At 63.1% G+C, this 14521-nt stretch overlaps 1 protein-coding gene across 3 annotated transcripts in view; it reads left to right on the top strand.

Moving 5' to 3' along the window:
• The window catches only part of Kdm4b (lysine demethylase 4B), a 111855-nt gene that overhangs the window by 29534 nt on the left and 67800 nt on the right, over nucleotides 1-14521 (top strand). For all 3 annotated transcript variants that reach the window (XM_076851117.2, XM_076851108.2, XM_076851125.2), the window contains exons 3-5: nucleotides 5190-5341; nucleotides 10189-10364; nucleotides 10958-11072. In XM_076851117.2, coding sequence (XP_076707232.2) covers nucleotides 5201-5341; nucleotides 10189-10364; nucleotides 10958-11072 — 432 coding nt within the window. In that variant the 5' untranslated portion in view covers nucleotides 5190-5200. The remainder of the gene's footprint in view (nucleotides 1-5189; nucleotides 5342-10188; nucleotides 10365-10957; nucleotides 11073-14521) is intronic.

The following is a 14521-nucleotide window of genomic DNA, read 5'->3' as shown; positions in this document are numbered from 1 at the left end:
TGCGGGTGCTCCTGCGGCACACGGGAGCCAGGAGCCCTCTAAGTGCCTGGTTAACCCTGTCTTCAAAGTCCCTTTTTCCCTGTGAGGTGACATCCCCACAGATTCCAGGGCTGAGGACATGGTCATTTTGGGGGACCATCATCCTGCCCAGCCAGCTGGCAGCAGAATAGGAGCTGGCGTCCCCTGTGGGTGGGTGTGTGTGTCTGTGGGGTGTGTCTGTGTGTCTGTGGGGTGTGTCTGTGTGTCTGTGGGGTGGGTGTGTGTGTCTGTGGGGTGGGTGTCTGTGTGTCTGTGGGGTGTGTCTGTGTGTCTGTGGGGTGGGTGTGTGTGTCTGTGGGGTGGGTGTGTGTGTCTGTGGGGTGTGTCTGTGTGTCTGTGGGGTGTGTCTGTGTGTCTGTGGGGTGGGTGTGTGTGTCTGTGGGGTGGGTGTGTGTGTCTGTGGGGTGGGTGTGTGTGTCTGTGGGGTGTGTCTGTGTGTGGGGGGGTGTGTCTGTGTGTCTGTGGGGTGGGTGTGTGTGTCTGGGGGTGGGTGTGTGTGTCTGTGGGGTGTGTCTGTGTGTCTGTGGGGTGGGTGTGTGCACTCATGTGTTCGTATTTTTGTGTGTGTACTGTGCTGCCTATGACCACTGCACAGGTCTCAGGTCCCAAAGTTGGCCCAGCCTTGTAGAGGGAGCTTTCTGTCATCCCTTGGGCCCCGTCTCCTTGCCCAGCCCCTCAGCTTCCTGTCCAAACCCACCCGGGGCACAGGCTCCCTATCCTGGCCACCCAGCTTGCCCAGCTGGCCTCCCCTGGCCACTCCGCCTTGCTCACCTCAGCTTTGCCCTGCATCACCAGTGTCCCCCTATGTCTGGACTGTTTTCTCCCTGGATCTGTCTGTGACGTGTGCCCCACATGCCTGGTGCTCACGCCCAGTCCCTGTCCCTGCCTGATGGCCTCTCTTGCCCTGGACCTGCTTTGGCTTGGGCTTCTCCCTCTCCGAGGGTTTGCTGGTTGCTCTCTGGATTGGGCCTGCCTGGCTGTGCCCCACAGAGGAGGTCCGCCCCACAGAGACTGTCACCTTGGGACAGCCCTGCGCCCGGTCCAGGGTGGGGCGGGCCTGGGGCAGCACTGGGCCGCACAGGGCGTCGTGGTTCACAGTGGAGCTGCTCCCCACAGGGAGACCGCAGGCGCTGGTGGAAAGCCACCCTCCCCTGTCAAGAGGAGGTGACCGCCGTTCTCCTCCTCTTCCTTCTGAAGCATTTGCCTCCTCCTGGAGTTCTCTGCAGGGGCAGCATGGGGCAGCACGGGGCAATGGGCCTTGGACCCCAGGCCGTGGGGCCTACTTTGGGCCGGCGCTGCCTGGTGGCCTGCAGGTGCCTGGGCCTTGGTGGAGCTGGAGCCCACCACCTCCTTTGGCCCAGCAGGAGCCAGAGGAAGGGCCCTTGATGAAGGGTGCCCCTGTGGTCGTAGGGCAGACCGCCTGTCGGCGGGTGGCCAGAGGTTGGCGTCCCCCGCGGGCCCTGTGTCAGAGCTGCACAAAGTGCGTCGCCCCGTAACCAGCCCAGTGCTGAGGAGGTCTCTGCCTTCCGTAGGCCTCCACAGCAGCCCTCTGCGGCCCCTGGGCCCCGGGCGGCGGGGCCTTCACGCTCCGGGCGCAGGCCTCCTGTCTGTCCCCTCGCAGCCCCTTCCCTTTGCTGGTGCAGGGGAGCCCGGCCCTCGCCCCGATGCGCAGCAGCTGTCCCGCCAAGGTGCACGGCCCAGGCCTCACGTAGGGCTTCCGCTGGCCGAGCCTCCACCGCCACTGTCCCTTCCGGACATTTTCATCTCTTTACCCAGGGAGAAGATGCGTGGCTTTGGTGTCTGCTTCTTGCGGAGCACGGTGTCACGCAGGCCCCTCTGTGTCCATGCCCGGAACTGCCGTGCTCTGTGAGGCCGAGCGGCTCCTGTGTGTGGCTGGCCACGGTGCTGGCTCCCTGGCTGCTGTGGGTTGCACTGTGGTGGACACGAGGACACACGAGCCTTTGTGTGGCGTGTTCTCACTGCCCTTGGGCACACGTCAGCTAAGTCTGCCCCAGCTCCGCCCCTCCTGTGGTGCGAGGGCCTGGCTTCCCTCTTCCTCACCAGCACCTGTCTCCTCCTGACCCTGGCACCTGGAGGGTGCAGAGCACCTCCTGTGGTCCCGACTGCCAGGGATGCTGAGGACCTGGACGTGCCGGCCCCTCGGGCTCTGTGCTAGTGAGTGCTGCTCAGGACCCTGGCCTGGCTTTTGACCAGCCTTCCGGGTGCTCGACCCCCGGGTTGGTGAGGTGCGCTGTCACGGAGCACGCTGCTGTCCTGGACGGTGTGTGGTCTTCCCAGGGACTCTCCGAGGCCCTCTGCCCTGGCCTGGTGTTGGTAAACTGGAGGGCGGGGCCCAGGGATAGACTCCAGCCAAGGTATCTGTCTCAAAACTAGGGAGCCATCCATCCCACACGCGGCAGTCACGGCATTCCCATGAGCTGCACCCCAGCCCTTTGAAATTTCATTTTGAGACTTGAGTCTTGCTAAGTTGCTCAGGCTGACCTGGAACTTGGCCTCCTCCTGTTTGAGCCTCCTGACATGCGCCAGCCTCGCTCACTGGTTGTTGTGTGTGCACACGCTCGGCTTGTAATTTCTTCTTTCACAAAACAGGGCAAGTGCAGTGGATTGTGGAGATTGTGAACCATTTAGATTTTCTTCTTTATGCTTTAGTTACAGAAAAAGCCACTTGAAAGGGCACAGGCAGGGAGAGGCACGTGCGGAGACTGCCCGGCACCCTGGCCTGCGCTCCCTTCTGGTGGCGAGCCTGTCCCGGAGTGAGTTTCCAGGGGAGAGCATGTGTTCGCCAGCCTTGTGGCGCAGTTGCCAGGACGCCTGGCCGGAACAGCTGAGAGGAGGAAGAGCATGTTTTGGTGCTGGTGGCAGAGGGACCGTCCACGGGAGGCTGAACCCGAGCTGCAGCCCAGGAGGCAGAGCGTCGTGGTGGAGGGTGTGCAGAGGAGAGCAGCTCAGCCTGTGGCAGCCAGGGAGGAGAGCCAGGAGCCAGGGACAAGGCATGTGATCGTGCCCGTCATGGAGGACACGCCTGTCATCCCAGCAGCTCAGGAGGCTGAGGCAGGAGGACCACATGTTCAAAGCCAGCCTCAGCAACTTAGTGAGGTCCTAAGCAACTTAGCAAGACCCTGACTCAGAATACATAAAAAGGGCTGGGGTGTGGCTCAGTGGTTAAGCACCTTTGAATTCAATCCCTGGTACCAAAAACAACAATGTGATCTCAGTGGCCCGCTTCCTCCAGCCACTCCCCACTAGCCTGCAGTCACCACTCTGTGAGGCGTCCGATTACTAATCCATTGTATGGGGGAGTCCACTGGAGAGGTCACAGCTCTCAGTCCTGGGATCTGGTCTCCTGGGTCACCAAGGCAGTGTCTGGGGTCCCTCATATCACACCAGAGCAGGTGCTCCTGACAGTGTGGTGTCAGCGGCGTGGGCTGTGCGTACCCTCAGGGATTCGCCCCTGGACCCGTGCGGCATGGGGCTCCCCGTTTTCCAGAGCATGAACCTGGCACCTCTCTAGACCCTGGCAGCTGCTGTCCAGGGTCTTCCATTCTGGCCCTGGGCACACTGCTCTGGACATGCTGGCCTGGGGCAGGAGGCAAGCATGTGGCAGGCCTGGATGCTGGGTGACTGTGCCTGAAGACCTGGAGGGGGAGGCAGCCCCTCCTGCAGGAGCCCCAGGGGGCTGGAGACCCCTCTACTGTGGCCACCTGGGGGCAGAAGAGGCAGCCCAAAGGAAAGGACTCCAGGGCTGGGTCAGAGCTCCAGCAGGGGCGGCCTTCTGGGTGGGCAGTCTCTGTGGCCTGGGACACTGGCATCTGTTCTCTGGTTGGTTGTGATGGCCCCTTTCCTTCATAAGCACTTGGGCAGTGCTGCCCACTGTGTGGCCACCAGCCACAGCCGCAGGGCTGTGGCCTCCTGGCTGGCTCAGGAGGAGCCTGAGGACTCTGTGTAGAGTGCAGGGCTGTGGGACGCGGCTCTGGGCAGGGCTCATCCCCTCGGGGCCCCCACCAGTGCAGCGGTGGTGGGTGGGGGTGGGGGGTCCCTCAGGGCTGGTCTCAGCTGCTATTCACTGGTCCCAGCCCCCTGCACCCCAGATGGCAGTGCGGTGGTTGAGGAGGGCACATGGTGGACAGGGCAGGTGGCGAGGAGGCCAGTGGCCGCTTGGCCCTACTTCCGTCTGATGGAGGTGGGAGCTGACTGGGCTTCCGGGTCTGGCCCTGTGCAGGGTTCCTGGGTGCCTGCTGCCCTCTAGTGCCCACTTCAGGGAGTGCGTTTGGGGAGCTGGTGTGCTGCATCTTGGTGACCTGGAGCCCTTTCCAGGAGGGAATTCTCTTGCCCTTTTGTCACTTCCTGGGTCACTCTGGGGCTCTCAGAATAGGCAGGTGAACTTTTGAAACTTCTCCTTAGCTCTCAGTGTGCGCACTTGGGTTCCTGCCTCTTCTAACTCTAGGCGGACACTGGTTTCTCCTTGTTTTGGAGAATTTAATCTGCCAAGGAAGACCCTTGCCTGAGGCCGACTGAAACCTGTTCCTGGTGGTGGGCTGCCAGTCACCCCCTTGGTCCCCTTGGCTCCCGGGGCAGGTGGGAGCTGCCCAGCCTGTGGCCTCCTTGGTGAGAGGGCAGCCCAGTGCCCAGTAGTTGCAGTGCCAGTGGCCAGTGGTGTGGTGAGCACACCCGCGTGACTAGGCCTCTGCTCTCCCGGACCAGGACTCCTGCTTGGGTCCTGGCTCTGCTGACGGCAGCCAGCCAGGCCAGTACCAGAGTGCCCAGCAGGGTCCTGGCAGTGGGCTGCCCCCTGCACACATCTGGCTGAGGAGCGGATGTCTTGATTTGAAGCTGACCCAGAGAACGTGCCGAGGGGCTGATCCGGGCAGCTTTCTTTCCTAGGGTTCTGCTTAAAATGAGTGCTGGCCCCCAGCCTCGCCTGTCCGTTAAACAGTGCGCACTGTTTCTACCAGCGCCGTCATGGCGGCTCTCGTGCTCAGCCCGCACGGTGAGCCGGCCCCAGCCCTCTTGCACCCCAGCTCTGTGCGAGGGCCCCGCTGCCCTGCCCGTGGTGGCCCTGGTGTTTTCAGTGGTGGAGGGAGAGGAGGTGGGGCGGCGGCGCTGACTTGCTCACCTCTGCTTCCCCACAGGTGCTGCCACCATGGGCTCTGAGGACCACGGGGCCCAGAACCCCAGCTGCAAAATCATGACGTTCCGCCCGACCATGGAGGAGTTTAAGGACTTCAACAAATACGTGGCCTACATAGAATCGCAGGGAGCTCACCGGGCAGGCCTGGCCAAGGTGGGTGATGACCGGATCCCCGCGCAGCCGCCGTCAGCCTGCGCTGCCCTGCTGTCCTTCCCGCTGAAGGAGTCCCTGTGCACCCCAGCTTGTCCTGGGCCCTCCCCAGCGGCCATCAGGCAGCTCGTGGTGCTCTCAGGGCCCGCGGGCGCCGGCAGGCGGTGAGGTGGACCCGCTGCCTGGGTCCCGGATCCTTCTGGGCCTGGTGCTAGGAGGCCTCACTTTTCCCCTCCATATTCCTGGTTGAACAATTTGCTTTTTGAGACAAGGTCTCGCTGTGCTGCATAGGCTGGTCTTGAGCCAGCGAGTGCCGCTGTCCTCCTGGCCTGGGTGCCTGGGCGCCTGAACTGCAGGGCGGCACTGTGCCCAGCTGGAGCAGCTTCCCGTCTGGGCCCGTGGTGCGCGGGCGAGAGCGGGGGTGCAGGTGGCTGAGCCCCGCCCGCAGCCCCCTCCCTGGAGACGGCACTGTGGGGTTTCTTGAGTCTTTCCTGGCACCCTGTGGCCGCGGGGGGGCGGGGCACGAGGTCAAGGCTCGGGGACAGGACGTGAAGAGGATGAAGAGGGAAGGAATGGGGGAGGTGGCAGCAGGGGGCCCGCGGCCTGGTGCTGTGAGTGCTGGCTGGCTCAGCCGGCGCATGGGTTGTGCTCCTCGCTGCTGCGTGGCCAAGGCTTCCCCTGGCGGGCGGTTCTCTGCCACTCAGCCCAGGCGCGCAGTCTCTGCACAGCGCCAGACAGTGAGGGCGTCAGCCCAGGAGCCAGGACGGCGTGCAACTGTGGCAAGGTGTGTGCCAGTAGAACTGTCCCTGTGGACGCCGGAACGTGAACCTCAGGTCCTTCTCATTTGCCAGACACCGTCTTGTTTTTTCTTCCAACCATCTTGGAGAAAAGACTCTTATCTCAAAAGCTGGAGGAGCGGCCAGTGGGTGGCTCTGACCAGGCCTCAGTCGCTAGCCCTGAGGCTATGTCTGTCCCCTGCAGTGAGTGGGGTAGCCTGCTCCTGTCTGCCTGGTTCTTCCTGGTGCTCTTGCTGGCTTTCTCGTCCCTCCTGGGGGTCCTCACATGACACTCCCACCCTCGCAGCCTTGGGGGCCGTGGATCTGTGTGCTGGCAGTGACCCCGTGCCTCTGCCCTTGGCTTGTGTTCGTCACACACCCTGGTGAGGCAGGGTGGCAATTCCGCCACCTCTGGCTCCAGCCCCTGCCCGCTATGTGGCTCTGGCCTCCCGCCTCCTCCATGAGCCTCCCCAGCTGCTGTGTGGCTAGGGACTGCCATCTCAGGAAGGCTCCCGAGCCCATGGGCGCTCTGCTGGCTGACCCCACAGAGGGTTGTCTGGTTCCCGTCCTGGGGCCTGCCTTCCCCTCGTGCCCGTGGCAGCTGGGCAGGTGGCTGTGACCTTTCCTCCCGGCCCCACCGGCCTTGGCTCCTGCGGCTGGCCCACTCCTGTCTTGCTAGGGCACAGCAGCCCTTCCTGATCTGGGACCCAGGCCACCTTTTCTGTCAGCAGAGTGGCGGGTTAGCCTCTGGCTGTCCTGTTCTCTCCTTTGAGACTCCTTTAAATGTCACCTGGCACTTCCTGCTCCTGTCATTTCACTCCAGCCTGTTTCCAGTGCTCTGTCCCAGGCTGCATGTGGCACCCAACTTCCCGGACGCGGTTCTGCCCCCCCTTCCACCTCCCCCTCTTCCTTCCCTCTTCGTCCCCTTCACGTCCTGTCCCTGGAGCCTTGACCTCTCTGCCTTAAACCTGCAGTCCAGTGGTCCAGAGGTCCACGGCTGGCTTGAGCTGAGGGCAACCATCACATGGGCACCTCTGGGTGGGGACCGTTTCCAGGCCCTCCCTGCGCCCTGGCTCTGTAGCCCTTCTCCCTCTTACGAGGGGTTTCAAGCACTGCCTTCTCTGACCGCGGGTCACTCTTGCATGTGGAGGGCAGGCCCCGGGCCCTGGCGCACGTGCATGAGTGCCTGGAGAGCGGAGCAGGGAGGCGGATGCTGCACGCATGCTCAGCTCTTGGCAGCTGCAGTCACATTGGTACCCACGTGTGGCACACCACACACACGTGTCCCTCCTCCTGCCACTCTGTGGGGACAGATGGGCTCAGGGAAGCATCTGCTCCAGCATGGGCACCTCTGCTTCTTCCAGATGGGCCCCTTGGCTCTTAGGACTGCCAGCCTCTTGGGAGAAGGATCACAGTGTGCTGCTGGCTCTGTTCGAGCCATGGGGACGTGTGTGTCCCCCTCACCTGGGTCTCATTGGCCTTGACCACCCTTTGTGTGTGAGTGTGGGGGTTCCTGCTTTCACTAGAACTGCACGGGTTACCCTACTCCCCAAGATCTGCAGGGCCTGGGAGCAGGGAGCAGGTTTCATACGTCCAGACTAAGCCAGGGCTAGGGACGCCTAGCGGGAGCCCCCCAGGGCATGGAGCCTCGAACTCTCTTGACCTCAGATAACTAAGTACAAGCAGGACCTGATCGGGCATTCCAGAGCCCAGAGGCGGCTTCCTCAGCCCTCCTGGGTCGCACTGGGCAGGAAGCGCCCCAGGAGCCTGGCTTGTGGCTCCACTCTGGGCCGAGGTTGGCGAGAGGTGGGCACCAGCTGGGTCTTTCTGAGACTCCTCCTCAGCCCTTTTGTGTCAACTGAGGCCACAATGCCCAGGCACCTGGGAATGGTGTCTGGTGCAGGTTGTGTACCACTTAGTGGGCTGCTGCTGCTGCTGCCCTCCTCAGGGTGGCTGTGGGCTACAGTGCCTGGACCACCCACGTCCACCTCGCTGCGTGTGGACATGTGGCTGCCCAGTCCTCCTGGCCTCAGCTCAGCCGCACAGAAGGGCCAGTGCAGGGCCACGCCACCTGGAAGGTGCCGAGGGGGGCCCTAGGAGGCGTGTCCTCCAGGGCACTTTCTTAACCCTTTTTTCACCTGGGACCTCCAGGGGTCCTGTCTTGGCAAGACTCGGAGGGTGTCGCACGGAGTGTGGCTTCCACCCACAGCCATGGCTTTGCGAAGAGTCTCGCTCCTGCAGCTCAGCACCTGCTCGGGGTGTGTCGGGTGCGGGCCAGGGGTCACCTGGTGTGTCCTTCCTGTTTTCCCATGTGTGTGCTGCAGCTGTGCCCTTAGTGGAGGGGACAGTGAACGAAGCAGCCCAGGGAGCAGAGAAGTGGGAAATGCAGTGTTCCTGGTGGGTAGCCTCCTGCATGTGTGAGCTCACCAGCGGCTGTGGGCTGGCCTGGCCCTGGCTGGTGGCTCCCTGCAGTGGAAGACACCCCCTCTATATAGAGGGGGTGTCACCTGTGTGAATCCAAGGCAGCTTGGGGTCACAGGCCCGCCGTTTGCGGCGGCCATAGCAAAGCGTGCTGGGCTGGCCTCATCCTGGTCCCTGACTGCTTTTCCTGCCTCAAGTGTCGTCACCCTCTTCAAGCCCTGGAGCCTCACACAGCAGCAAGGGATGCCCAGTGCGAGTGTGTTAGAGGAGGCCTCGGGAGCCTCCTGCTCAAGCCCTCGCCCTCTCCATCTCCGGTCCCTCCTGCACTGTGCCCTAGGGCTGGCTCCTGCTCCAGGGGCGTCCTGGAGGTGGCAGGGGCTGGGCAGCGTCCCTGACTTCCACTCATTCCAGGCCAAGACGCCTCTAGTCTTGGTGGCCACAGACATCCCCGGGGTCGGGCTCGCCCCCTGGGTGCCAGCCCTCGCTGCTGTGGTGGCGTGTGGTGGCATGTGGTCACTGAGCTTTGCTGCTGCTCTCCACTCTAGGTGCCTCCTTCCATCAGGCGTTGGCATGGCTCAGTGGGCCTGGACTTTTGCCAGGTGACGGCAGCGTCCTGGGGGATGGTCAGTGGCTTTGGCGGTTCTGGGAGCTGTTAGCCGACAGCAGTGCATGGCTCCCCATTGAGGCCTGGAGGGGACAATTGCCGGCCCCAGGGCTCTCAGCTGATGGGCGGGAACAGGTGGCTTAGTTCTTGCCCCCAGAGCCGAGGGACCTGGAAGCTGGCTTGGGGCCTGCTCATGTCTGCCTGGGAGAGGGCACTGTGGGCTGTGGGCGGCAGTAGCACCAGCTAAGGCGCTCATTGCCCCAGCTCAGGCCCGCAGCTCCTCAGGCCGGCCCCCGTGGCCTCGTGGGCCTCGCCTCACGGATGGGGAGGCAGGAGGCCGGGAGAGTCTGTGTCCCTGCGCCATTCAGGACCTCCTTCTCTGGCTGTCATCTCCCAGTGTCTGGCCTCCTGCTGGCCTGGGCCGCTCCTGAGGCTGTCATGCTGGCTGTGAGTCCAGGCATTCTGGTCCACATCTTGCGCTGTCCCCTGGTGGGTACCCTTGTCAGGTTGCGGGGCCTCCCCTCTGCCTGTCCCCGGGTGTGAGAAGCAGTGCTGTACCTCCCCCATGGGTGTCGCAGGGGACAGCTCTCACCCCTGTACCCGGCTGGGAGCTCCTGTCCTGCCTGTCCCCTGCTCTAGGAATCTCCACTGGTCCCAGTGGGTTGGGGACTTTGTCTCCTGCTCCCAGAACTAAGCTGGCCTCCTTGCAGGTGGTGGTGGGGAGACCAAGCAGCCCCTCGGTGGCGCTGCAGGGCCTGTGCTCAGCCTGGCTCTGGAGTGGCAAGTGGAAGGTCTCAAAATGCAGCCTCCATATGTGGAGGCACAGGACACCCGCAGCCCCAGCCCACCCGCTGCTCAGCTCTCACCATGCAAGCCCCTGGTGGGTGGGCCTGGTGGTCTGGGGCACTCCTGGCTTCCCTTGTGCCGAGCTCAGCAGGAGCGACAGGGCCCTGGTTCTGCAGGGGCCCCCATCAGTCAGCACCATGGTCTGGGGTGGAGGAAGCACAGCGGCAGACTGGGTGCCAGTGACCACTCCCTTGGTCTTGCAGATCATCCCCCCGAAGGAGTGGAAGCCCAGGCAGACCTATGATGACATCGATGACGTGGTGATCCCCGCCCCCATCCAGCAGGTGGTGACGGGGCAGTCGGGCCTCTTCACACAGTACAACATCCAGAAGAAGGCCATGACCGTGGGGGAGTACCGCCGCCTGGCCAACAGCGACAAGTGCGTGCAGGCGCCGGCCCAGGCTAGGTCCAGGCACACGCTCAGCCACCGCACCCCACAGCAAGGCTACCAGGGGTGCCCGCCACAGTCGGGGCACACCTGATCCCCTGTCCTCAAGTGTCCATTGATGGCCCTTCCGAGAAGGGTCCCGACACCTCCCTATGTGCCACTCCCCTGTCCCCCTTGGGCATGAACTGCATTCCCCAGGCATCCTGGATTCTCTCACCTGCCCCTGCTGGTAGGCCACCCAGCTCTCTGCCTTGCCTCCTGTCCCCACGCCTCTGTTTCCAGCCTGGGTCCTGGGTCCTGGGTCCCGTAGGTGTCCTGTGAGGGCAGAGCCTTGTCCCCACTGCCTCAGCATTAGAGACAGGAGCCACCTGGTCTCTGACCTCCAGCTCCAGCCACCCTGGGGTGTGTCCTGACTTAGGTCCCAGCCCAGGGCCTGAGGGGATGGGCGGCATGAGCATCTGGACCCACCCTGAATGGTCACATTGTGTGCCTGCCAAGCATCTGGGCTCCCTGGGTCCCCCAGTGGCTGGGGCTGGGCGGTGTGGCCAGCCCCCCTCTCAGCCCCCGTGGGTGCTGTTTCCCAGGTACTGCACCCCGCGGCACCAGGACTTCGACGACCTGGAGCGCAAGTACTGGAAGAACCTCACCTTCGTCTCTCCCATCTATGGGGCGGACATCAGTGGCTCTTTGTACGACGACGTGAGTGCCAGGCCTGGAGACCCCTCTGGTCAGGGTGAGGGCCTCTGGGGCAGGAGCAGAGCTTGGTTGCTGGAAGGGGGCCGGGGAGCCCGGCCGCTGGTTGTCAGTCGTTCCCAGCAGGCCCTGGGGCCCCGTGGAGCCAGCCCCTCTCGTCCCACAGCACAGCGAGGGCTCGCGGCCGAGTAGGGCCTGCCCTGCACTCTGGGGACTCCACACTGGTTGTCCCATCTGCCCACCCACCTGGTGCCCTGGGTTCTCACCCGTGAGGCCGCTTGCGGATTCATTGTGAGCTGGTCCTTGCTTCTGGCCAGGAGGCCTGCGCGGGAGCCTTGGCTGAAGCCTGCCCCTGCCCTGTCTTCAACACAGGTGCCCCCTGCCAGGACTCCTCCTCCGCCCCACACCTGAGTTCTGCTCCTGGGTGGGGCTGGGGTGGGAGAAAAGCCTGGCAGAGAAGGCTCACGACCCCGCTGGATGCCCTGGGCATGAGCATGTGCAGATGTCTCTCAGAGGGCCTTGAGCAGTTGGGCCTCCCCGAGCCCTTAGCCAGTGCCATGCCTGAGTAGCCCACACTCCTGCCTGAGTAGCCCACAGCCCGCAGTCCTTGGGCTACGGGGCTGCCACCTGCAGCCCAGGTGTGTCTGCTCCAGAGCACTGTGCCACAGGAAGAGGGGCGCAGGCTGGAGGTGAGCTTACCTAGAGACACCAAGAGAGACCTGTGGGAGATGCCCTCCTCCGGGCACAGGGAGGGCCAGGAGAGCCGCGCAGCCTGACCCACTACTGCCTTCCGGGGCCTCGGTTTCCCCACTGATCACGCAGCACAGTGTGCCTGGGCCTTGAGCTCCTGTGCGCTCCCAGCCAGGAGCAGGCAGGAAGCTCGCAGAGGCCCTGCAGCAGGCTCTCGGCTCTCTGCCTGCGGGACCACACGGCTCCCTGTGAGGCCCAGCTCTGGTACGTGCTGCAACCTTGGCACACACGTGAGGGGGAACCACAGAGCCGGTGACAGTGTACTGCATGGGAAGTCCAGAGACTGGGCTCCTTGTGCCACCACCCCCTCCTCCAGGCTCAGCCCGACCCTCGCCCCCTGCCCTACTCCTGGTGCCAAGCAGGGTCAGGGTGGTCTGTGTCAGCAGCTCTCTCCCAGCCAGTTCCTGGAGCTTCCTGAGGACCGTGGTTCCTGCCACTCGGTGGTGGTGGTGGGGGGTAATGGGGCATCTTTGTGCTGCCCTGCTTCTTCTCTGCGGGCCCAGTGAGAGTGTCCACCTCCCCAAGCCCCCATCTCCCCCCTCAGATAGCCGCAGCCCTGAGCAGCCCCCCTGGTCAGGGCGGGGCCCCTTTTCCCCGGCTCCTCCCGGCAGCTGCTCAGGCAGGACAGCGGTGTCTTTCTGGGTCAGGGTGGCTGCCTTTGCCTCCCGATTCCTTCCAGGCAACTGTGACAGGAGGCCTGGCTCCCTGGCTTGGGGCACAGAGCAGGAGCTGTCTCCAGGCCTTTCCAGGCTGGCCCAGTGTTGGGCAGCCCAGCAGTGCCCATTCTCTAAGTACCAGCCCTTCCCTTGGTGACTAGTTTTCACAGTGCCCAAATGCCCTGCCCACCTCAGGTTGGTGGTCAGTGCCTGGTGACCCTCTCAGCTGTCGCTCCAGCCCAGCTCTAGTGGCCGAGGGTCAGCGCCAGCCAGCAGCCCCCATAGCTGCGCGACCCATCACACACCTAGTGGCCCTGAGGGGGGCGCGTCCCTCAGCCCCCTGCAGGTGGCACTCTGGGGAGTGGGGCAGCAGGGGCAGAGCTGACCCTCCATGTACCCTGTCCTGCAAGACACTGGCGGGCCTGCGGCACGCGGAGTGTGTCCTGGTCCCCTGGCTGTCGCACAGCATTGCTGCAGGCTGGGGTAGGCTCAGTGGTGGGCCCTGCCCAGCAGGCCCGAGGCCAGGGCCTCCCCAGCCCTGGAGGACTGCAGGGAACTCGCGGTGGCCTTGTCGGGTGCGCACACACCACCCGTTCAGGGCGGGGTCCAGTGGGTCGTAGAACATTCATGGAATCAGGAAACTCTCACTGCTGCCAAGCTCAGGATGATTCCATCACTCCAGAAGGAAGCCTGTCCTCATGTGCAGAATCCCAGCCCCTGGCACCCAGAAATCCATGTCCTGCCTGCACTCTCCTGTCCTGGATGCTCCTGTCACTGTCGTGCACTGTGGCCCTGTGTGTCTGGCTCTCCTGCGCATGAGGTCCTCAGGTTTCTCCACGCTGTAGTTGTGGCATGCGTGACGCTCCAGGTGTGCATGAGACATGCTCTATGTGGCCATCTGTCCACCCAGGTTGCCCCTGCTTCTCGGCTGTCGCCAGCTGCTGCTGTGAACATCTGGGTGCTTGTCTGCCTGGGAGTGCTTTATTGTTCGGGGGCCGATGGATGAGGGTGGCCCTGCTGGGCCACGTGGTGACTCCCTGTTAACTTGCTAAGGAGCCACCAGGCTGGGTCTGTTCTGTGGCAGCTGCAGCCTGTCGCATCCCACCGCAGGCCGGGGCTCTGGCTTGGAGGAGTGCCCAGCGCCTGCTGCTGCGTCTGCTCGCGTCTGGCCTCCCTGGGTGTGGAGCGGCCCGTGGTCCAGGTGGCTCAGGGTGCCGAGCACCTTTCTGTGTGTTACTGGCCATTCCTGTGTCTTGTTTTTGGAGAAAGGCTTATTTTTTTCTCTTATTGCTTGTGCTTTGGTGTCTTTTCTAAGAAACCATCGCCAATTCCAGAGTCATGACCGCGTGCTCCTGTTTCTTCCAAGAGGGTCATGGTTAGGTGCTGTGTCTGTGATGTGTCTTGAGTTCTTTTCCTTTTGTGCATGTGGGGGTACCGGGGTTTGACCCCAGGGGTGCTCTACCTCTGAGCCACACCCCAGCCCTTTTTATTTTTAACTTTGAGGTGGGACCTTGCGAAATTGCCAGGCTGGCCCTAGACTTGCCATCCTCCTGCCTGAGCCTTCTGAGTCGCTGGGACGATGACAGGCGTGGTTGAGCTCATTTTGTACAGTGTGACGCAGGGGTCCAGATTCTCTTTCCTGCATGTGGCAGTCCCGTTGACCCTGCACAATTTACTGAAAGGACCGTTCTTTCCCCTTGAATGGTGTTGGTGCCAGGTGGGATCCCACATTCATATTTATTTTTATTTAAAAAGTAAACTTAGAAAACTCTGAACAGTTTTAATTTCACAGAAAAAGTCAGAAAGTACCAAGAGCTTCCACAGAGCCTGGCTCTGCACCTGCCCGGCCTCGCCCAGGCTGCACACCCACCAGAGTGGGGCGTTCATGACCATGGACAACACTGTATTGGTGCACCCTGTCACCAAAGTGCCCCAGCCCCTTGAGGGCTGGCTGTGGATGTTTTGGGCCCCGTGTGTTTGGGCAGATGTGGGTGACATCTCTGCCGTGGCCGTGCCACACAGTGAGTGCACTGCCCCGGAGGCCTGTGC

This window comes from Callospermophilus lateralis, chromosome 1, assembly GCF_048772815.1.
Source record: "Callospermophilus lateralis isolate mCalLat2 chromosome 1, mCalLat2.hap1, whole genome shotgun sequence".
Classification (NCBI taxonomy): domain Eukaryota; kingdom Metazoa; phylum Chordata; class Mammalia; order Rodentia; family Sciuridae; genus Callospermophilus; species Callospermophilus lateralis.
Note: the sequence above shows the minus strand (reverse complement) of the source record. Positions and strands in the feature narration are given on the sequence as shown.